We start from the raw sequence: 25,013 nt of genomic DNA, 5'->3' as shown, positions 1-25,013 counted from the left end.
GATCTGCATTGGGACTGATACACATCTTTTTTTTTGGCAATATTGAGTGCACCCTCAGTGAGTTTGCCAATCACACAAAGCTGTGTGGTGCGGCCGATACTCTGGATGGAAGGGATTCCTTCCAGAGGGACTATGACAGGCTTGAGAGGTGGGCGCAAGTAAAGCTCATGCTGTTCAATAATGCCACTGCACATGAGTGCAGCCAATCCCAAGCACAAACACAAGCTGGAGGATGATAGGATGGAGAGCAGCCCTAAGGAGAAGGACTTGGAAGTACCAGTAGATGAAAAACTGAATATGGGCCTGCAGTCATTGCTTGCAGCCCAGAAAGCAAACTGTCTTCTGGGCTGCATCAAGAGAAGTGTGGACAGCAGGTCAAAGGCAGTGATTCAATCCCTCTACTCTGTTCTTGTGAGACACAACCTATAGTACTGTGTTCAGTTCTAGGGGGGACAATGAATCTCTTGGAACTGGTCCAGAGGAGGCTCATCTAGATGATCAAGCAGCTGGAACACCTCAACTATGAGAGCAAACTGAGCCTGTTGGGAGTTTTCACCCTAGAGAAGAGAAGACTCTAAGGACACCTTATAGCAGCCTTTCTGTACTTGCCACAGGCCTACAGGAAAGATAGGGAAGGACTCTTTATTAGAGATGGTAGTCATAGGACAAGGTGTAATGGTTTTAAACAGAAAGAGATTTAGATTACGTATTAGGAAGAAATTCTTTACTGTGAGTACGGTGAGATGATGGAGCACATTACCCAGGTAAGTTGAGTTGTGGATGCCACCTTCCTGAAGGTGTTCAAGGCTGGATTGGATGGACCTTTCAGCAACCTGATCTAGTAGAAGCTGTCCCTACCCATGACAGGGAAGTTGGAAGTAGACAATCTTTCAGGTGCCTTTCAATAGAAATAATTCTAGATTTTGTGATTCTATAAATATTGGTATTGTTTAACTATTACAAAACTCCTTTTATTGGTAAATATTTAGGGGTACCTTACAACTGTAAACATCAACTTTCTCAAACGTGTAGCCTGTATAAACTCCAGGCTATACATCCATAATATAGCATTAACAGCACTGCTTTTTAAAAACCATGTGCTGAACCAGATGTCTTTTAGATACAACAAACAATATTAATGCACCTTATGAACAACGACTGAAACAAATCACAGTAATTTAAAACAGTTCAAATGTTCATTCTAGGCAAAGTTCTGAAGCTCTTTATACGGGTGATGATGGAAATTATGTCATGCCATAGTCACAAACAGTTAAATCACTGCAACATTACCTCACGCAGATTTGCTGTCCACAGCCTTTGTCCTCTACAGCCCAATTTCCTACTGCAAGCAGGGTCTGGAAAGACTAGTTTTCATATGGCTATTTGTCCAGACTCTGGGAATTTGACCTAACTGGTGGCCAGCGATTCAAAATGTGATGCAAGAACTCTGTTTCTGGTTAGCTTTGTTCATTTTCTACCTTGTTTTCTACAGCTCTAACAGTTTATTAGACGTTACTTTTTTCAATACTCACTGAAAACAGGTAATAACTGGGACAATTTCTTGGACAAGGTAAAATTATAACATAAGCATCCTTTAATATTTAGGAGTCTCATTTTTTCCTAATATGAAGAATTAATGTGGTCTAAACTACTCTATTTTCTATGATTTTGCTTAAACTCATTTACTGCTGGGCTGCAGTAAGAAGGTGCTTAACAGCTGAATGTCAGGATGCTCTTTCCCCTTCTATTTCACTTGTGTTTCCCAAGACAAGGAATATTTTAGTACTTACAGAACCAAATGGGACCCCAGATAATTCAAAGGAATCCCTTTTGCTGAGTTCTAGCAGATGAATGTACACATAGAAATACAAGGTCTATAAAAGCACTTGAATTAGACAGATTAATTCAACTACAATATGCAGCTACAAGTTTCCAATACCCAAAGTATTACTCTTCTAGCTTTGTAAACATAACTCACAGAAGAGTAGAGTTTCAAAACGAATTACAAGAGGAGTATGGCAAACAAGAATAACTACGTCCCAGTTCCCAGATGTTCTTCCTTCTTTTTTCTAATATCCATGTAAAAAACACCTCTAAGGTTGATGCCGGGCTTAAAAAAAAAAACCAACCAAAAAAACCCCCACAACAACAACAACAACAACAAAAGTAGGCAAAGGCAAATAAATTAATTGAAATAGGATTTAATGATTTCTAACAATGAGCTGCATATATCTGGCAGTAACAGAAGAGGAGGAGTCTTTTTTAATTAAAAGCAAAGCATCAGCCTCTAGAATACAGTTTAGTTACAATTTTCATTATTTAAAAACAAGATAATTCATGTGATGTGTTAAATTAGTTTCAATGGGTTAAATTAGCTTTAATATAATTAATCCTATTTTAAATTTGGAAACGTACAGCAACAAGCTGAAATAAGTTCATGCAGTACTCTACTTTTTCATGAGGTCTACAGAGCTTCTCCTTAGCTGAAAACTACATCAAACATCTTTGTGAAGATTTTTGATAATGGCATATTAATTTTTGCTCATTTATAAAGTATCAATTATTGTCTATTTTATGGCATTATGGAAACTTCTCCAAAAACTTAATTACATCTACAAACAAAAAATTTAAACTAATATTCTAATTTTCAATCATTTTGCTGCTTCAGGCCCCACAATAATATGCATCTAGAATGCCACATACATGCACAATATTGCAGGAAAATATAATTCAATCAGACATTTAGCCTAATACTTGAAAGAACTGATGATAAAACATTACATGTATCAAAATTCAATAAAATTTTTAGATGGCCATTACTATGACATCTGAGAAAAACCAACCCTGCAACTTCTTCCACTTGACGAGAACATATAATGACATTACAAATAACTACTTCACCTACAATTAATTTACACTAAGAGAACAGAACAGTTGTCTTTCAAATCAGTATCACTTAAACTCAAATGGAAATATAAACTCTCATAGCTAGACAGGCTAATGCACAATTCTAACTTCAGAAAATGTGTATTTAAAGACAAGACAGAAGAATATTTATTTTGTGAGCCTTCTTCACACTGTAGCCTCTTTCAGATCTATGTACCCATCACCTGAGGTCACAAGAAGGAAACGTGATACTGTTAATTCAGGCATTGCAAAGCCTCTGTTTAGATTTTTTTTTTTTTTGGATGGTAAAGAACAGTGCTACAATAATCTAATGCAATTCATAATTTGTTTAGGTAAATGTAGGTCTATTAACTTAGTTAATCTTACGTACACAGTGACACATGAACTCTTATAGATTAAATGAAATTTCCTGAATCCCATTACACAACTAGATTAGCAAGATAATCAAGTTCACTAGAATACTGGTGGGTTTGTCCCTCGTTTTTTAAATCTAAAATTATACTATTACTTTTTAAATGCAGAAAAAAGTTTACAAAAGAACTGTTTTTCACGTGAGTAGATTAATATTGCTATATCTGTACTGCAAATCATGAAAAAAAGCCCTAAAGAGTAGTTAAAGTAGGTGCATTTTTTTCAACAGCCTGTGAAACTTCAGCTGTCTCAACTTGGATTTATCATTACAAATATTCAGTTTATAAGTACAAATTCCAAGTATTTCTTAACTAGTAAATGTAGCTTCAGGGATACAAGCAAGTACACACAAGATCAACTGTCTGGTACATACAATGGGAATTTTTTTTCCCTGAAGATCCAGAAGCAATATGAAAACCAATGAAAAGCATGCTTCTGCTGTGATGCATCCCCCCCTCAGAAGTCTTAGAAAAATTATACTATTGAATAATGTAAACATAAGTGTCAGGTTGCATCTAGAGTAACAGACCACACATTATGGAAGAACTTAGAAGAAAAGATTGCCAAATTTCTGATCTGCTACTGATTAGCAGAAGAATGTTATGCATTTGCTCCTAGTTGTAATCTAACCTTCATGCATATTCAAAAGGTAGAGTATATGTGCATAGTAACAGTAATCTTGCATGATGCTTCTATACACAATTTCTTTGGTAATACGGATCCTAATGAAGATAAATTCAGGGAGCAAATTCTTTACAACATAGGAAAAAATGCCCCATTTCAAAAAGAGCAAACATTATAAATTACAGCTCATATTGGTGCTTGGCCATAATACAACAATAATAAACAAGGTACCCGTTATTTTATATTGCTTAACACTTTGAATGCCTTATCTCTTTCACATACTAATGTTTCATTTTCAAAAATGCATCCAGGATTGTCGCTTTGTAGTTCACATTTATAAGGCTTTCCTAGAAGAACACAGAACACCATACTGAATTCCTATTGTGCAGAAATAGCCCTCAAGGCTGTATCATAGCAGCATGCAGTAGAAAACCCTTACCAATTTTTCATCAACTGTGATGAGTTGCGTGTCTCGAGTTTGGTCCTGTGCCAGCCGCCATGTGGAAGTGCTCAGTGACCTGCGGTGCAAGACTTGAAGTTAAAAAATGATTCATGCAATGAGAAAATAGAGGCGGACAAATCTTACATAAACAAGTTACTTTAACAATATCCGTCTTGTAAAAAAAATTGAAGAGGGAGAGATGAGGGCACAAAAATCCTTTTTCTCCCCAATTAGTTCTGTCTGCTGAGTTTTTGGCAGACTCCCACTTAGCAGTTCACAACAGGCTGCACTTTATGTCAGCCTACAGGCTCTCTGTCACAGAGAGACTGTCAGTGGCAAGGACTGTACTGCTCTATATGAACGTACAGTAGCTGGTTTGTCACAAACAGACAGAAAAATACAAGGCTGCTGCAAGCATTGTGGAACTGTGATCCTTAAAATGATGGCATCAGAGTTAAAAATCTTACATCTATTTGCAATGGTAGAGCTCTAGTTCTACATTTACGCAACGGAATATTGTTAAAGATAGAAAGTAAGACATGAAAAAATCAACAAACTAAACAAAAAACAACAAAACAAAACCTATGCTGGTAATTCAAACAATTTTTTTTCTCATTTTCAGTGGGCAAAGCTCATTGCTATTTTGCGTAACTTCTAAATCAGTATGGTTCATCCTATTTGTTTCCAAAATATATGATTAATCTTCTTGTGCAACTACTAAACCTGCAGGGTACAGATGGAAACACATAACCCAATTCCACATCACCGAACTAAAAAGTAAAATTTGCTCTTAATTTGTATTATGTCACTAACGTCAGGATCAGGCCCTCTCAGTACAAACCATCTTTTGGCAAAATAATGTTAACAGCAAGAAAAACAAGCCAAAAAGCCCAATTCTCTGAGTTAATAGTGTGCTTCACATTTAATTAAGGTCATTTTAAACAAATGAAGCACAAAAATGCAAGAATATAGACAACTGAACAATAAGAGGGGCTAAAAGCCACATTAGTTTCAACTGTTCTTCAGATTACCCAATGTGGGAAGCCAGACATACTTGCAGATGGAAATGAACTTTAAGATTTTGCCTATGAAATCCTTACGACTATGCTTCTAGTAAATTAATGCTATTTTTGAGCACCACCTTTAGAAAACAGCACAGTTTTAAAGCCAAACTCCATGACTTTCAGTAAATCTGCAGTACTATCCAAACTGACCCCTCCCTATATAAAAATATAACTGTTAAATAGTCAATAACATGTAAGGTGTCCTGGGACCAGATAACTTGCATGCAATCATATGATCTCAATATAATTGAAAATGTTTATCTCCTATAGCATTCTACTGATCCACAGAGACATGGAAGACTTAACTGAGGTAACAGCCTGTAGAACACAGACAACTACCGTGTCTTCTAATCTCAAATTCCTCCCTAATTTTTGCCAATTCTGGTGAGAATGTATTTGAAGACATGAACTTGATAGTGCAATTAATCTAGCTGCATTGGATTTCACTAAAAAAAAATAATCCATTTTCACACAGTAACAGTATGGTGAAGTTTTTAGGAGGTAAATCCTACAGTAGAAAGGAATTTGAAATTAGTGACTATAAAGAAAAGTCACAAGAATCTTATAGACCTAAGCAACTGGAACAAAGTTCAGTTCAGTAACACTTCAGATGCAGATTCCCACAAATTATTTTAATGCAGATTACACACTATTAAATTACCTTCAATTTTCCATTAGCAACTTCAAAACCTCTTCATATCATGAAAAACAAAACATATAAAGTTCACAGAATCATCCAACTCCATGATATGGACAGACACATCTATTTAAAATGACAAAATCTATCTGGAAGGGTACTTTGAAAAATAAGGTGAAGATTTCAAGTGTAAGGGAACACAAGAATTTAAGAAACACTGAAATTACAACTACTCTGTTAGTTTCAGCTCCTAATCCCAAACAAGTTTCTGTCTCAACAGGTTTTTAATTTGTACATGTAAAACAATACGTCATAAAAACACAGACACTACAGTATGCTACAACAAATGGCTCTGAGATGGTCCTTATTTAAAAACACATCAGGAGAGGTTATCCGAAAAGCCTTCAGAACAGCCTTCAAAATAGCAGCAATACACTTGAGTTCCAGTGGCCAGTAGATGAAGCCACAAAATTTCTAATATCAAACAAGGCAAAACATTGCAATAGGAAAATTAGTTTCTCCCCCAGCTCCAGGAATTTATTATCAAAACAGTATTCCGCAGGTATTCTAAAACTTCATGTGATACAATGTTCTCTATACAACTTAATATAGGGCCAAAGAAGGACATTTGATTATGCAATCAAACCGGTCCTTCCAGGATAGAAAATAAACCATGAATCAAGTTATCTGAACCTTGCCCTATGTAGAGGTCCGACAAATATGTACAAGATTTGAGTATGCCAGAACTGAAGTAATAAAGCTGATGAGAATCACATTTTTCTTGTAATATAAATGCAATTTGGAACAAAATTTAGCACAATTCAGTTTGAATTTTGTTGGGGTTTGGTTGTTTTGGGGATTTTTTTGTGTATGTTTGGATGGTTGTGGTTTGCTTTTCTACTTCTGGGGTTTGGGTTTTGGTTTGGTTTGGGTCTGCTGTTTTTTTTTTTTTTAATTTGGAAAATCATTAATCAGCTACTATTGTAAAATAGAAATGCTATGCCCTTCCAAAATTATTTCCACTCAGCAATGTGTCATTTGATGTTGTTTTTACTCAGAAGATAACTCATTTTAAAAATTTCTGTATTTGCAGGGAAAGAGATCATTTTTTAAAATCCTATCATTATCGCTAATTTAAAAGGTGGGCAGAATCACTTGAGATGCCTCTACACTGCATACAGAGAAAGGTCATTGGGGGGGTGGGTTGGTTTTGTTTGTTTATTTGTTTGTTTGTTTTCACAGTATGGCTCTGTAAACTGCAACAAATTGCAAGGCATTACACCACACCCCACAGCTTTCAATGACGCTGTAGATTTTCTTCTACAAAAGTCAAATTCTGCTCCTCTTCTTCATTTTTCAAAGCCATTTCTCTGGACTACACCATTCCAGACAAAAAACAAATGTTCCTGGAATTTGCAACCTTACGTATTTCTTTTAACATCTAGCCTTCTGTCCATTGCCAGATTGCAGTGAGCTGGGAACAATATACTTCCTTAAGATCCTCCTATTTGGAAAGTGGTTGAAAACTAGGAATGGGAACCAAAGTCCATGGAGGTGTCTCTGTAAAAATACATAAACCACCAGTTTTTGCTTTAAAGATAACAAGCTATTGATATTTGTATTTGTTGCACCTCTCATAGTAAAGTTACCTGGAGCTTAGAAATACCAGAAACTCTGAAACACCACTTTTTTAAAAAGTAAAGGGAAAGTATTACTTGATTCCCAGAACACTTGTTTAGTTTTCAACAGGTTTAATTGCAATTTGTCCCTAATGTCAGGTACTGAACTGAGGAGATAATCAGGAAACAGGCCTCTTTCACACAACCCTCTCTTTTCAAAGTCCCACAAGTATCATTTCATCACTCAAGTTTCCGCTTAGAAATTGAATAAACTTTAAAGCATTCATTCACCTTCAAATAAATGAATATGCAAACTAAATAACTTAAGTGACCACTTGATTTAAACCTTTCATTTGTCCTCACCAGCAAAGTAATTCTCCCAAAACCCACATCCACATTGACCTTTAGGTAGCTTTCATGACAGATAAACATGCAGAAGTAGAAAACAATTTTTAGAGTTTCACTCTCAAAAAGTTCTTCTTTCTTCAGCTAATGATCTCCAGAAAGGCAATCTGCTTTCTTCCTGTCTCTTGGTAAGTAATACGGGTCCACACTATCCCATTCTGCCTCTTTGCGACTGCTTACGCATTAGTTTTTTCTGTCATGTCAAAACAGCACATTCCATTTCCTGTTTCAAGATTAGTCCAACTCTGATTTAAAATTACTACACACAGAATATTTTAAATAATAAGACCAACAATACAATTCTAAAGTTCAAAAAGTTTTAGACTTCTGGGCTAGCAACTGCAAACCCAAAACATCTCCTAGGCTTACTAAAGTCCGATTCGAAACAGATCAGACGAACTTCCCTCACAGCCGGTATCTAATAAAGAAAGTATGAGGGGACTTGAAGCTGGCCACAGCTAAGTTGTGGATCTGAAGAAACATTTTTCTTATGGTGAGCTCCCTAGTGATAAAGAAACAAGATTTTTGAATGTAAAAGCCTGGGTTTACTAGAATAGTTAGCCTTTTAAAACAAAACCCCTGTGTTATGCAGACAAAGTAAAATTAAGATTTACAGAAAAAGTCACTTATACCCTTTATGATCTTTTATGATCCTGCAGATACTTTCCCACAGTATCCCACATCAATGTATTTGGGTAATTCAATCTGCACCTTCTTGGATTATAACCAACCCTTCAAAAGGTCATCTAGTTCCTAAAAAGTTTTTCTCTCAACAAGGAGGCATGTCTGAATAGTGGTGAAAATGTTCACATGGACTCAGACAACAAAATTCTCCTCTTGCTTAAGTTCGTCTTTCTGGGCCTCTTCCTTCAGATGCACCTGGCATCACACTCCTCCCTCTTTCCCAAGTGTATTCCCTCCCTCAGATTTACCTAGTCACTCTCGTAACGTTTCTTCTTTGTTCACTACCTTGCGTCTCTCAAACAAATACAGAGGAGTTTTCACAAACACGGATAACTTGGCATGAGCACATAGCAACTGCTTTGGCTACACAGACCCATCACTCAACTTGTCATTTGGTTTGTAATTATGAAAGTGGTATTTTCTGCTAACCTTATGCCCCTATTATTGGGCATTTAAATTCCTTATAATTCATCTACATCTATTATCACATAGCACTATAATAATTTAATTATTCATATAATTATATAATTTAAATAAAAATTTCTGAATTTTACTTAAAATGTAACACTGCACAATACGATTCTATTCTAATCACCAATCATCGTCTAGGCTCAGTATGAAGTCTGCTTTAGTATCTGCTATAAACCAATACACTTTAATGATATTTCTGGGTTTCAGTGCAGTTTAAGATCACTTTTTCTTCCTGTCCTGGGTTAATCTTCTTCACAAGAAGGCAGGAGGGGCCACACTCAGGACAGCCAGCTGAACCAGCCAGTGGGGTATTCCACACCTATGCCCGCTATATAAAAGGAATGGCCTGGCTCAAGCAGCATCTGGCAGCAGTTCTGGCACTGGCAGAAAAGCTACAGCTGCCTGAGGTGAGGGAGCCACATTTTATACTACCCAGCTTATAGGTTACTTTTTTACCACTGTTATTCCTGGTGTGAGCAGCTGTGGGGTGTCAGGTGTGGCTGGGCACGGTGAAACTGAAACAGCGCACAGTTCTTTAGAGAGCCATTATAGACATGAATATTGTGTAGGCTGGGTTATGGCTACAATGTCTTATTTTAGATTCTCACAGGAATCTAAATGTCTTTTATACAGTGTAGAGACTGGAGAAGGAATTTTGCGAAGACTATGCTACACAGTCTTACTAAATACTTGTAAAAATATTTTTACATCAGCTCAGTAACATGGAATGAATTAATGATGACTGCTAGAGAGAATATGAATTTGTAGAGTTCAGAAACCTCCGGATGTATCATGGAAAAATAAAGATGTGATACTATAACCACATCTTCAACAAAAAGCATGTACTTCCTTCCACTATCATCTGCTATTCCAGCAAAGTCACAAACAGGTTCCACATCACACAAATGGTGTGGTCCACTGAGAAGCCATTGGAAGTTCTCCAGTCTTGACTTCAATATTCACTACCACATCTCTTGACCACTGTGAGATAAGGATGTAGCAGAGTTCCCTACTGCAGAGGATATACTTGTGACTTCTCTTTCCTTCTTATATTAGACGACACAGCTCTGATGATGCCAGCAACCAGTTCTGTTGAACTGGAGAAATTGAACACTAAAAAAAATGGATAGTGAAATTCTTTTGTGAGATCAGGACAAAGGATATTAAGACATCTGACTTGAATATTTACCTTGGTAGTTTTGGATTCAATCTCCAAAATAAAAGAAATTTGAACTTCTCAAGTATTTATGCTTAATCCCTACATATTTTTTGTCTTTAACCACATAAACGTAAAAATAAATGGAAGTTTTACAGAAGAGAATGTGTGCCACAGAGCCTCCGGAAATGTGAGAATTCCCCACAAGCCTAGTGGAAGGTGATAAGCAGCCATATTTACTAAGGCACAAATTTGCCATCCACAAAGAGCAGTGGCTGTGACCAGCGTGTTACATAGCACCTAGATGCAAAAACTTGTATTTACCTGATCTAATTCAGTACATGAAGTTTAATTCACTACACTAAAAAAGGCTCCTTAACTCCTTTGTGCAACTGTTTGATCTATTAGCACCCCCTTTTGGTCAACTGTTGGAGATATGTTAAAGAAAACCAGATCTTGCAGCACAGGTAATCAGATCACAACATCAAGATGAAACCACATGTTGAAGAAAACCTCAAGTGCCTCCTGAAAAGTGAAGGCAGTCATTACGAATTAAGTCTAAATGGTGGCTTAAATATTCTGACACTGAATGACTGGGACATCAGCAGGTGTGAATATATATATATATATATATATATATATGCATAAGCTGATGAACTATTTGATACATTGAAAAGATTACAAAAGGTTGGTTTTCTAACAATAATTAGTATTATGGCACTAATGAGGAATAATACAAGCTTCATGGTTTGCAGCCACCATAATATTAATTTCTAAACAAAAAGAACAGGGAAACACTTCTAGCTCAGAATTTCCACAGGATCCAACCTAGTCACACATCACAATTAAATAATCTAAATCAGTACAATGGTCTCTCATATAAAATATGATCATTAACGACTGCCTGTTATACAATGTTAAATACAGTGCAGATCACTGTATTCAGCCCAAATGTCATACACTTTCATAAAGGCAGCTTGTAAAGTTGGACTTGAAAGAGATGAACTTTGAGACTGGGATAATACTTCCTTGTTATTCCTTCCTTTTAGCAGTTCTCCACAAGTCTTAGGCTGATACTAGACTCTTTCTCAATATGCTTGGATGCAACTAAACTTCTGAATAAAGTTATGCCACTGTTTCTAGGCCCCTGTATACATGTGATCCAGCATACACCAGCAGTCTCTTCCAGATTACAGCAAACAGACTCAAAATACTTTTGAGAGAGGCTTAACACATTAAGAATAAAATTACCCAAAAATATTTAAATACTACTGCCACCTGCACAGTTTCTGATCAGCAATTTCATTACAAACTACTCTCAAACTCTTGTGCTGTCTGAGAATACCACATTACTGTGACCCAGTGGAAAGCTCTTGTAGGCAAGTCAGATGAAAGCCAAATAACACTGGGAATATTGCACAGCCCACACCAACCACCAACTGAATTTTGCATTATCTAGTTAGAAAGCCTAATAAAATTAAAAAGGAAGAGAAAAGTTATGTAGGGACTAAAGAAAAATACACAGGTGACATTTTTGCTCCGTCTGTGCTTTCTAAATGTCAAACTTCTCCCCATACATACACATACAGCATTCATACAAGACAGTATGTAAAAACTGTGCTCTCTTTATAGTAAGAACAACAAAAGCCAAAGAGTTTAATTCTAAAATTGTGAGGAATGAAACTAACGTTCCACAACCCACCTCTGTCTTAGGGAATTTTCTGCATTTTGACCAAGTGCCTTTGAACCACGTAAAATTAAACAACAACAACAACCAAACAAATGAAAAAAAAAACCAGAACAAACAACAAAAAAGGAATCCTGTGTTTTCAAACTTGTTTATAGCGTGGGTGATCCTGTATTTCATCCCTATCCTTTCCTCTTGACTTGGCTTTTCTTTTTGACTGTGCTTACAGACTTACATAATACCCACTCTAATAATCTAAGATAACAGCAAGGTCTGCAAAACATGGCAAATAAAAGCAACTACTTTCTTATTGGATGCCCTGAAGCACTCAGACTCTAATCTGCTGCACTGTCATGGTTTTAAGTCCAGCCACAGACAAGCACCACACAGATGCTTGAACAACTGCCCCTTCATGCCCTGCCCCAGGAACATGGGAAGTAGAAATTCGGAGCAAAATGCAAAACCCTGGGGGCTGATAGGAGGAAAGCTTAACAAAACAAAGCAATAATGAACAACTGGGATAATAACAACACTAAAGGAAGCAATATATAAAAACGAGTAACATAAAACATGACACCATCATCCACCCATGTGCCAAAACAAGCTGTGCCAGAGGTTGTACAGTATGGAACACACCCCACTGGCTGGCTCAGCTGGCTATCCTAGGTGTGGTCCCTCCCAACTTCTTGTCAAGAAAATGAACTGTACCCTAGACAAACCCATCATACAATGTAATTCACTAGCTGTTCTCATTCAGAATTAGATCACCTTGCAGTACACAGCTGACCTCTCAATCCTCCTGCATCATCCATGTGGTGCACCCAGGTCCTTGGGCAAAAGCAATCTTCTGGGTTCACCTTTGCCTGAAGCAGGACTAACCCAGAATGTCCTCTGTAATAAATTCATGTGTACTATTGGGACTCTATCCCCTTCTACAGTACATTGGAGTTTTGAATGGGCAGGGCCAGCTCAACTGGCAGATCCTCTGGTCTTAACTAACCAGGTGACTTGTACCAAATGCTTGTCCCAATTTTTAAAGGTTCCACCCCACACTGCTTTCAGTGTAGTTTTTACCATTCCACTGTAGTGTTCCATTTTCCCAGTGCCTGGTACATGATAAGGGGTGTGATACACCCACTCAGTGCCATGGAGGAGCTGAGGTTTCTAGTAGACTCTTTCAAAAATTAGTCCCATTGTCTGATTCAGTTCTTTCTGGGGTGCTATGTCACCATAAAGTTTGCTTTTCAAGGTCCACAATAATGTTCCAGGGCATGGGCACAGGGGAGGTTTCCAGCCATTCAGTGGTTGCTTCCACTATTGTGAGTGCATAGCACTTGCCTTGGCAGGCTTGTGGGAATCTGATGTAGTCAATTTGTCAGGCCTCTCCATATTTATATTTCAACCATTGTTCCCCATACCACAGAGGCTTTAGCTGCTTGGCTTGCGTGACTGCAGCATGTTTCACATTCATGGACAACCTGTGTGATAGCATCCATGGTTAAGCCCACCCGCTGATGTTGGGCTGCTCATCTGTATGCTACGTCTCTTCCTTAATGACCTGAGATATCATGGGCCCAACACGCTATAAATAATTCACCCTTACTTTGCCAGTCCAAAACCACCCAAGCAACTTCAATCTTAGTAGCCTGATCCATTCACTGATTGATGTTCTTCAGTGACCCAACTCTTGGGTACATGGGCATCCATGTGATGTACTTTCACCATCAGGTTCTCTACACAAGCAGCAATATCTTGCCATAATTCATAACTGTGCCACCAGTTGCTTTGCTTCAATTGCTTCAGTTCTAACCGCCCTCACAATGGCATTTGCCACTTGGTATAGAGACAGAGCACTGGACACCATACCTGCTCCTCAGTATTAAAGTCAGATGGATGCATTTCACCTTTACAAACTGACTCAATTCAGCTTTTCCTTCCACAGCTTCAGCAACTTGTCTTGTAGGATACCACAAAGCAGCCTTCCACCTTCAATATTTTCCCACAACACAACAAGACCCATCAGTGAATAGGGCACATAACTTCTCATTATCTGGCAGTTTGTTATAGAGTAGGGGCTCTCAGGCACATGTTGGCTCTCCTGGCAATATCCAAACTATTTGCCCGCTAGCCAGTTTTTGATTACTGCCAAGACTTCTGGACAGCTAGGGCTCCCTACTCAAGCCCACTATGCTATTAGTGCAACCTACTTACTCCACATGGCATCAGTTTAATCATGGGTAGAGAAGACCCTCCTCTTGAACATTAGCCCAGTCCTGGCAGCCAGGTTGCTAAGAGAAGCCTGCTTCAATACCAACCACTTCCAAAGCTGCTCAAACTTGTTCATATGCTGCCAATCTCTCTTTTCCTGTTGGGAGTGTAGTTAGTCACAGATCGTTCATATGTCTGACTCCAAAATCCTATGGGGTGGCCTCAGGATTCCCCAGGTGCTCTCTGCCATAGGCTTCGAGTAAGACCATTCTTCCTGGCTATGGTGTAAAGCAAATCATGAATATTTTGTCCTGGCCAGACTGGTCCAAGGACTACTGCATTCACGATCTCCTTTTTAACTTGTTTGAAGATTTGTCACTGCTCAGGGTCCCAACAAAAATCATTCTTCCAGGTCATCTGGTAGAGAGGGCTCACAATCAGATAGTCTGCAACATGTATCCTCTAGAAACCCACAACACCCAGGGAAGCCTGGATTTCCTTTGTAGTGAAGGACAGACAAAGCTGGTATCTTGGTAATCATCACTGGGATTTGGTAATACCTATCTTGCCATTTTATTCCTAAAAACGAGATGTGCTTGACTTCATTTGATGGCAACACTGGTCTTCAAAAGGATTTGAACTATTTTCTTCCCTTTCTCAAAAACTTGTTCTTCTGTGTTGCCCCATACAATGATGTCATCCATGTATTGTAGGTGTTTCAGAGTTCCACCCTGTTCCAGTGCAGTCTGCGTCAGTCCATGGCAGGGCTGTGTTTCCACCCCTGGCACAATTGATTCCAGGTGTCTTGGAGCCCCTCCAAGTGAAAGGGAACTGTGGCCTGCACTCTGGTGCTATAGGAATAGAGAAGAATTACTTGGCTCCCTTTGACTCTGGTTGGTATTGGAGCTCCAGCATGTCTGGCACAGCACTACTCATCACTGGCATAACTTCTTTCAGGCCACGGTAATCTGCTGCCAGTCTCCAGTCTCTGTTAGACTTACACAGTGGCCATTATGGGGCTGTTGATGAGCAAAGGAGTTTTGCTGATCACCCCTTGGTTTTCCAGTTGACAAATCAGCTTATGGATGGGAATCTGAATCTCAGTTGGTGACACCTGCTGTTTTTCAGTGTTCAGCAACCACGTCACAGAAGCAAGGAGCACAACTCTTCAGTTTCCTCTGTCTCCAAGACAGTTACAACAAAGGCCCAGCAATACACTCTTGTGACTATAAAATGCCCTCTTCTGAGGCAGTCTGTCCTACGGAGGCATGCTGCCTCTGGGTTGGTCACAATGGGGTGTTAAGCCATTTTTTCCCAGTTAGACCTATTTCAGCTTCCAATACCCTTAGCCATTGGCATATCCCTGTCATTACAGAGATATAGATGGGTTCTATATAGCCCTCTATAGCTTGATGTCATTAGGGTACAATGTACACCAGTGTCAACTAGACACTTACACTCCTGAAGGTCTGATGTGCCAGGCCATCACATCCCCACAGTCCAGTAAACCTTTTCTCCACCTGGCTGGAGGCAAGGTCCCTCTAATCCTGATCAGAATCAAACAATTTGAAGGTTCCCTCATGAGGAATACCCTTTTGTGATTGTTTTCCCTTGCAGCTTATGTACTCATGCAGCTAGGACTGTACTCTTTTCCACCCCATTTTTTATGTCCTCTCCAGGATACCTACCCTGTAAATAAAATCAGAGAGCACCCTGTGGTGTCCCAGATTCTTGGGCAGGGGACTGCCAGCTTCTAATAGCTGAGATATGGGACTATATAGGTGGGGATCAGGACAAGTCATAGAATCACAGCATGCACTTGCCTGGACAGGACTTCTAGATATTGTCCAGTCCAGCACCCCTTTAGTAAGCAGGGTATTCTCGTTCAACTGACAGAACTCCTGGGACCTCCACAGCTGAAATGCAGGCCTGTGCACAGGAAGGGAGACTTCCATTGTATTGCTGGAGTTGGCCAACCAATTCATACATCATTTGTCTCTAGCCATCTTTCCAGGACACTACTACCAATTGAGCTGGCATATGATTGTGTTGCACTTTGTAGGAACTTCTGCCACAGGGGTGGTGTGTGTTGGATTTCATCTGGATCTAAGGGCTCATCATTCAGATCACTATGTATATCAAGTCCAGAACAGCTAAGTCCCTCAGGTACTGGATACCTCTCTCTATTGCTTAGGCAGCCAAGCCCTTGAAGGAACTAGAGAACAAGTCTTATAAGGAGCAGCTGAGGGAATTTATGAAGGACACTGAGATACTTGAACATGTCCAGAGATGGGCAATGAGGCTAGTGAGAAGTCTTGAGCAGAAGCCCTATGAGGACAGGTTGAGGGAGCTGGGATTGTTTAGCCTGGAGAAGAGGAGGCTCAGGGGAGACCTTACTGCTCTCTGCAACTACCTGAAAGGAGGTTGTAGACAGGTGGGGCTTGGTTCCTTCTCCCAGGCAACCAGCATCAGAACAAGAGGAGAGGAGAAAGTTCTTCACAGAAAGAGTAATTGGCCAGTGGAATGGGCTGCCCAGGGAGGTGGTGGAGTCACTGTCCCTGGAAGTGTTCAGAAAAAGACTGGATGTGGCACTTGAGCCACGGTTTAGGTGTTAGGTAATAGGTTGGACTTGATGATCACTGAGGTCTTTTCCATCCTGGTTGATTTTGTGATTTGATTTGTTTTAGTCTGGAGGAGGCTGACCTCATTACTCCCTACAACTACCTAAAAGAAAGTGGTAGTGAGGTAGGTGTCGGTCTCTTCTCCCTAGTTTCAAGTGATAGAACAAGAGGAAATAGCCTTGAATTGCACCATGGGAAATTTAGATTGGATATTAGGAAAAAAATTCTTTACAGAAAGAGTAGTCAAGCATTGGAACAGGCTGTCAAGGGAGGTAGTGGAGTCACCATCTTTGGAGGTATTCAAAATCATGGCACTTTGGAACATGGTCTACAGCCATGGTGGTGTTAGGTCAATAGCTGGACTCGATCATAGAAGTCTTTTCCAACAAATCCATTTTATGATGTATGATCTACCTGGAAAGGGTACCTTTCCTCCACATGTGATAAAAGTAATCTTGAGGGGCTGAGGGTGTGTGTCTGTTTTCAGATTGCCTTGTCAATGCCCCCTTCCATAGGCAGGGATCCCAATTGTTTGGCTTTCCTACCCTCTAATTCCCAATGATTGGCCCTGTTGTCCTAGCACTACTGCAGGCAGGTGATACTGTGCTCTCCTGGGCAGAGGGCAGCTGCACCAGACAAGCAAACTACACTAATATCAGCCACCCCTACCCCTACACAGAAAAAGTCCTTTCTTATAGAGACTACGGCATCAGCTTTGGCAGTCTCAGCAGTAATACAGTAAACAGGACAAGTGGCATAAACCCTTAAAGCAAAACGGTGCCTGAAATGCAGACCTTATTCTTGAATTCTAGACTACTTGTCTCTTTCTCTGGTAGGCACAATCAACACTGACATGACAAAACATCACTGCTGCAGAATTTCCCTTCAAATAATTTAATGCCACAAATACAAACACTGCTTGAATACACAGCAGAAGAGTCAAAGCTACTGCATGAAGAGCTCAGCCTCTTTTTTTCTTCATTCAAAATACAGTTGATCTACTGAAGGTAGTAAGTCACTTCTTTATTCTCGGTCTTTAAACAGACATAAAATATATCTCTGGTTTCAAAAGATGGTACTTCTGAATGTAATTGACATTGGTTGCAGTGTCCATAAAAATTTCTACTTAAAACTGCTGAAAAAAGAAACAACAAAATTTTGCAACAAAATTTTTGTTTGGACTTTAATACAAATCCCATCACTAACATTTAGTAAAACATTACTTTATTAGACTAATAGAAAATGAAAACATCAGAAGTATTTACATGTAAAGTATACATTCATGAAATATTCAAACTTTTATATATAAAATCTCATTCTTAAAAAAAAATAAAAAGAATAGAAGCTGTTTATGAAATCTTCCATGTTAACACTCTAAGAATAAGCAGCTGCAAGAATTGTTTGCCCACACACATTCTGGAGCTGCCTACAGTCTGTCTAGTTGAGTCCAAAGTTAATTTACTTCCTCAAAATCAGTCATAGGTCAAGGGAAGATTAAGACAGAGAGAAATTACTGAGGCTACAAAGTGGCTTATTAACAAAATGGTACCTAAACATACTGTTACACTACCAGAAGGAACAACTGCACTTTGAAACTCAGACAAAAAAATGCCATTTATTTAAGAAATATGTGTTGCAAGAAAGGTAATGTTAATAGTGCAGCTTACCTCCTTCTCACTTAAAAATACCTTTAATGAGAAAGAATAACGAATGTGATCTTACGAAGTATACTCTGTAACACATTCAGAATCAAATTCTTATACAAGAATTTTAAAAGCTTATAAACACTCACTGTATTGTCACAGGAACAAAAAAATGTACATGGATAAAATGCATAAAACAATAAGCTCTCCGGGATCATATAAGTTTACCACAACTACTGGTAAAAAAAAAAAAAGATCTTTTTTAAACCTCTTTTTTTTTAATAGTCATTAGCTACCTGGTGGAGTGGAATATCTTTAACTTCTAGTTTTTCTCAAAATACTACAAAATTTAACTTAGGGTCTTATTTCAACAAAAATATTGTGACAAAAATAACAAAACCAAACAAACAAAGCAAAAAGAAGACATCAGACATAGTTCATTCTCAAAGAACCAAAAATGCACAAGTTTAAGAACAGGTATTTTCCCGCATCACAAAGAATCATATAAAACATAACAATTCTAGATGAACCTGTGTGTTAGTCTCAGACAGAACCAATAGTGACAGTGCATTTGTATCTTCAGAAATTTACCTTATCCCTAACATGCTTGAAGTTCACAAAGTCCTTCATGAAAAAAACAAAAAAATTGACAGCAACAGTCACAAGATTGGGGCTGATAAGTTATTATCAGACTAAGTAGTTGATTAGGCCATAGAACGAGTCACACAAAGATGTCAGCAAAAGCAACAGTGAATATTCAGAATGCAGATAAAGGTTCAAAATATCAACCATGTTAACTGTCATTAGTGTTTCCACTATCACTATCATTCATCAACAGGCCTGATTTCCCCCAGGGTTGACCTACTACACTAGTCTAATACAGATAGATGTACATTGGTCTAGTAATTCCTATTCTCAATTTGATTTGCAGTCATTTCCTCCCAAAACAAAAAAATACTAAATACTGATTTTGCTTGCATCTAGTTGTGAGTGAAAGGCCAAAGCAGCATGTTATTGAGATAGATGGTATTAATTACACAATTGAGTTACTTTAGGTTTTGGAACTTGTGGATCTCAAGGGCACATTTTGATAGTGCCTGTTTTTGTGAATAAGAGCTTTGAAAGTGATTGTTCCTAGCAATCAGAAACATGCCCTAACCCACTATCTTCTGGACTTTTCCAATCATGTATAAATATTGATTCGAGTTGAGAAGCATGTAGGCATAACAAGGTTAACTGAGTCATAATGCTCAAACCTATATTAAGTTAACATAAAGGTAATTTTTATAACCCAAAAAGTACTATTTTTCCAGTATGACTTAAACCTCCTGCACATACAGTGTGTATTAAACCATCACTGAAAAAAATTGTATTACTTTCTTAAAACAGATTTTAAATTCTGTCTATTGACAGGTGGCATTTAAACTCCTTTCCTTCATATGTCTATATGGCATTTAATAATCTATTAATACCTTTATTTATCTGACCAAAACATGTGCTCAAAGTCATTGCAAGAAGTTCTACAAACACATTTCTCTCAAACTGTGAGATACCAGATATTTGGTGTTAGGAAATACCAACACAAAAGCCTTTTCCAGAAAAAGTTGGGAAGTTTGTTTTGAAAACAGAGTGTCATTTACAAATGCAGTATCAGAAGCATTTTAAATTGTTAGATCCCTGAAGGAAAGTATTACGTTTTGGGGTTCCAGTGACAACAAACTTCACCTTTAGCCTCTAAGGCTTTTTTATTGGGTTGATTGAGGGTTTTCTGTTATTTGGGGCATGGTTAGGTTTTTATTCATACAACCACTCCTCTTCAAATCTTCAAAGTATAGAAGTTATTAGGTCCAGAGGTCAGAAGATTTAGCAAAAATGTTGTCTAGCATGTAATAATACTTTAATATTTAAAAGATATGCCAAATTTTAGATAAGTAACTCTCAGTTCTGAGCCACAGAGCTTTTAGTTTCTCTAGCACAGAAGCAAGCATATTGCTTATTTACTATCTTTCAACACAAACATACCTTAAACCTCTGTCTGCCTAGCTTTATAATCATTCTCCTGCTGAAAACGCTTCCCCTTTGGGTTTCTAATTCCAAAGGTGAAGGAATCAAATGTAATTAAAATAAGTCATTCCATATTACACACCAAATAATGAACAGCAATTTAAGAAGCATCATTAGGAAAACTTTGCTGTCACAACACCTGTTTTTCATACTTCTCTGTAATTAGAAAAACAGACATTTCCAAAACAACACATCTCTCCCTTGTCCCATTCCCAAAGTTTAGGTTTCCTAGTCCCTTTATCCCTTCTGACCCTCTTACTTTTACATCTTTCTACCCATCCCTTTCCTCAACTAGACCAGTACTGAAAGTGTTAGAACTTTAAGAAACAGTACAGGAATCCCATACAACTTTAAGAACAACAATTATCTTGATCTTAGCTCAATAGAAGACTCAAATTAATTTTGATGAAGTTAAACGTGGTAGAACTATCGTCTTTATTGATGAAAACCAAAGATTCTGATGTATCTGAACCTGACAACACTGCATGTGTATCATCCTACACAGGATATGAGAGTAAGTAGCAGCCATGCATTACAGACAGATGCAATAATATGTAATATAACTGCTGAAACATGTTCCTTATTTCAAATTTGACAAAAAAGTCACACTGACTGGCACTAACACTAACTAATTAGGGCTTTTATTAACCAGATGCAATAAGAGCTTTGTCCACCTTTGTGTGTCTCTGGTCTACTCAGATACAGATCTGTGAACGCTACTAAGTCCTATTTTAACATACAGCTTAACATAAATATACAGTAAGAAAAGACAACACTATTTTGAAGAAAAACAAACAGACAAAAACCATAGAAACAATAAAATAAAAAAGCTAGTTATCTTAAGGAAAAAGAACCTACACAACCCAAAAACTTCTACCACGAGGAGAAACAAATCCTTCTCAATACAAAATCAAAACACAAACCAAAACACGATGTAATAGTTCTCCTCTACTTTAATATTTGTCTGAACTAAATATAACTCAGGGAAATAAGAATAGCACCTCTTATGAGTGGTTGAAAGTAGTCTTGGGACCTGTTTTCAAAATTAGAGGGCAAGCTGTATTATTCCGTAATAGTACTTCTGAAAAAATACAGAACTCTAGGATGTTTCACATGCAAAAGTCTGCAAAAAACCCTGCAAGTAAAACTTCATAGTTTTAACTTTAATCCTATAGTGCTCAAATAATATGCTATATTACTTCCATAAACTAATTTAGGCAAATAACATGAAACCATAATTTATCAATGTCACACGAAGCCTGACCAAACCTTATTCTGAATTTCAAAAAGCAAAAGCATATTGTTGAAGTGATGGAAGAATCACTCAAATGCCCTCAGAGTTGACAATTCCAGTATCTTCAGTTATATCCTAACACTATTAACATTTATTAGTAAGTCTAACACTTATATTTACTTTAGGATATACAGCTGCAACAATACATTCTTTCTACCAATTAATAAATACTCAGATTACTCCAGTACAGATGAAGACTTTTAGTGTGCTCCTAGCATGTAACAAAGAAGCTACTTGCATCAAATTGCAATATATTTCTGAAAGGAAACAAGTAGCAAAAGATTGGTAGATCCAATTGCAAGATAAGCCACAAACCACTAGCTCTGGAAGTAGGCTTTTGGATAGTCACTGACAATTGTAACTGGGAAAGAGCTTAAATTGTTTGTATTATAAGACCCTTCACAATTCTGTGATCTAGGGAAGTATCTTTACCCACATTTTATAAACACAAGCTCTGAAATATTAAAGCTAAAAATGGGTCTTTTATATTGCCAAACTTTGAGGCACTTACTTGTCTACTGAAATTTATGATATTGGAGTCATCTACATTTCTGGGAAAATACTAAGGATTATACAGTATCCAAGAAAGTTATCCCCAAAGAAAAACAAACAAAAAGAGCTGCTTTCAAGAAGCAACAGAAAATATAGAAGCAAAACATACACCTTCTCCCATGCGTCTTTATCTAATTTTATTATCTTACCATGAGCTCCAGGAAGACATTGGAATTTAAAATGCTGTGCCTTAGACCCTTTTCTGTAACTGTGTACTTTGATTTGCCTTTCTAAGTAGGGAGACTGCAGAAATTGCTTTAAAATGTCTTTTGGATAAAGCAGAAGCTGAGAAGAAGATGCAAGTTTCAGTGCCTACTTCATCATGACAGTTTTACAGAAAAGTTATGTAATGAGTGCCAGCCTTCACACTGCCATAACTATCTTACTCTGAAATATCTTTTCCTTGTTTGAAGGAAAATTTTATTCTCACTCTTCCAACATGTAATGATTGCAATGTATAAAACTTTCAAATTAGAGAGACTCATAGCGCATTTCCTTGCCTCTTCTTCAAAAAACCTGCAGGTTTATTAACACTCTCCTACAAGATGTAAAGCTTAAGTTCCAGTCCCCTCAGGCAAACACTAAGGGATACTAATTCTTCAGTTTTCCTCTGGTAAAAAAGCCAACTTTAGGTGTCCCTACCTCACATCTCCTTGCTGTTCGTTTTCACTATTTGTTCTGGAAAAACTGCTTAAAAGACAGAGTGTTAAAGCTTTAAAAAAAAAAAGAAGAATTAATTTTAGTCTTAATCAGCTGACTGATGTCATTTACCACATAACGCATGCAAGCTGCGTCAATGCTGCTGACAGAAATAAGAGCAGAAGTATGAACATGAACAGTCAGTTTTTGCATTAGGACACAGAAATTCCTAACTTCATATACAGAGATTCCAAAGATTTTTGTAACACTGAGGATTACTCTTCAGCACTGTAAAACAGGTGCCATGTTACAAGGAAATGGGAGTAACCAACAGCCAGGGCATAAAAAATTGTGGGAAAAAAATAGTATTGCCATGGTTCTTCTTTTCCTATATATAAGTGCAAATATAGATTTACTTATTTATTGGGGAAAGGAGATATGTATAAAGATCCCACAGATTCAAAAAAACTACTTGAAATACCTTGTAAGTTTATATGTAAAGATTTAATCAGCATGAAAAAACAAACCTTTCAAATCACAGTTAATGGCCCTGACCTGTTTTTCTCCTGACTATAAGGGAGTCCTACAAAAAACGTAATTCCGGACACATGCACAGAAATAAACACAGGCATGCAAGTAAACACAGGCACACATTTTCAACTAGAGGTTAGGTCAGGTACTGGTCCTTCCATACAGGTCTCTGCATTAAAAACAGAAACAGCAAAGTGCCACCAAAAATTATAATGCGGTTTCCAGCGTTATTTCGAGGAATCTGTGAAAGACTAGCTAGGTACTCCTCGAAAAAAAGTAACAGACCTTGGGGAGGGGACTGAGAGGATAAGCTACAGGGTACACAATAGGGCAAAGGGGTGCCGGTGATGAGGACGGAAGAAGCCATAGCTTCCTGGCAGCGAGGCAAACACTGCCCGTCCCGGCTCCTCTGCTGTTTCGACCAGCTCCCGACCTCCGGGCGCCGCAAGGACACCGGGCGGGCCATCACAATGAGTAAGACAGCAAGGACGGACATGCACAGCCCCGGAGGAAGGCCTCGGTCTGGCGCCCGCTAGCATCTCGGTCCCCTCCCGCTCGCGGCGGGGTTATGCGCGGCCCCCCATGGCTAGCGGCTGGGGCGAAGCCCTAGGCCCGGGTCAGCCTCCTCGGGAGCGCGACCGCCTTCGCGGGCCGCCGCCGGCGGGCCTCTGGATGTGGCGGTTCCGCTCGGCCGTCAGGCAGAGCGCCCGCGGTGCCCGTTACCTGTCTGGCGACAGGCGGACCGCGGAGGCCCCACTCCTCGCGACAAAATGCCTCAGAGCCGCTGACATTGAGAGAGCCGCCGCCATGTCGCTCGCCGCAAGCAGCTGGGAGACGGTGGCGTCGCGGGGCCAAACCTCCTCCGTCCAGACAGGAAACGCGAAGGCGGACAAAGAGGAAGCGGGAGAGGCGAGCAGGGAGGGAAAGGGGAGGGAAAGGGGAGGGAAGGGAAAGGGGAGGGAGAGGGGAGGGAGGCGGGAGGGAGAGGAGAGGGAGAGGGGAAGGGAGGGGAGGGAGAGAGGAGAAGGAAAAGGAAAGTGTAGGGGGGCGGGGCTGCTAACAACCTGTCGCCAGCGCGAAGAGTTAGGCTTGATAGAGCCCTGTGGAAAAGTTACGCACACGTTTGGGGCTTAGGCATCGCTTTCCACCAAACACATTCACCTCAGGAACATTTTCCGGCAGCTTTGGGCATGACACTACCCTCTCGATGGCAGTGAACAAGCCTTTGGGAGGGTTGGGGCTGGCCTCCAGGGCCTCACTGCTCTCCTGGCAGGGTGGTAGTGCTGGACAGTGTGTGTTTCTCTGGGATAGGCCAGCGAGATACGGTGGACATGGCAACCATCGTGATCTCCGA

The 25,013-nt window shown here is 39.0% G+C and overlaps 1 protein-coding gene across 1 annotated transcript in view; it reads right to left on the bottom strand.

Annotated features, from left to right (window-relative positions):
• The window catches only part of NDUFS4 (NADH:ubiquinone oxidoreductase subunit S4), a 48,560-nt gene extending 24,006 nt beyond the window's left edge, over nt 1–24,554 (bottom strand). Inside the window, exons 1-2 of the mRNA XM_054397736.1 lie at nt 24,383–24,554; nt 4,382–4,460 (exon numbers count right to left, since the gene is read on the bottom strand). Of these exons, the coding sequence (XP_054253711.1) occupies nt 4,382–4,460; nt 24,383–24,468 (165 nt within the window). The 5' untranslated portion in view covers nt 24,469–24,554. The remainder of the gene's footprint in view (nt 1–4,381; nt 4,461–24,382) is intronic.
• Between the last annotated feature and the right edge of the window lie 459 nt (nt 24,555–25,013).

Source organism: Indicator indicator, chromosome Z (genome assembly GCF_027791375.1).
Source record: "Indicator indicator isolate 239-I01 chromosome Z, UM_Iind_1.1, whole genome shotgun sequence".
Taxonomy (NCBI): Eukaryota; Metazoa; Chordata; class Aves; order Piciformes; family Indicatoridae; genus Indicator; species Indicator indicator.
This window is presented reverse-complemented; position numbering and strand designations above follow the sequence as displayed.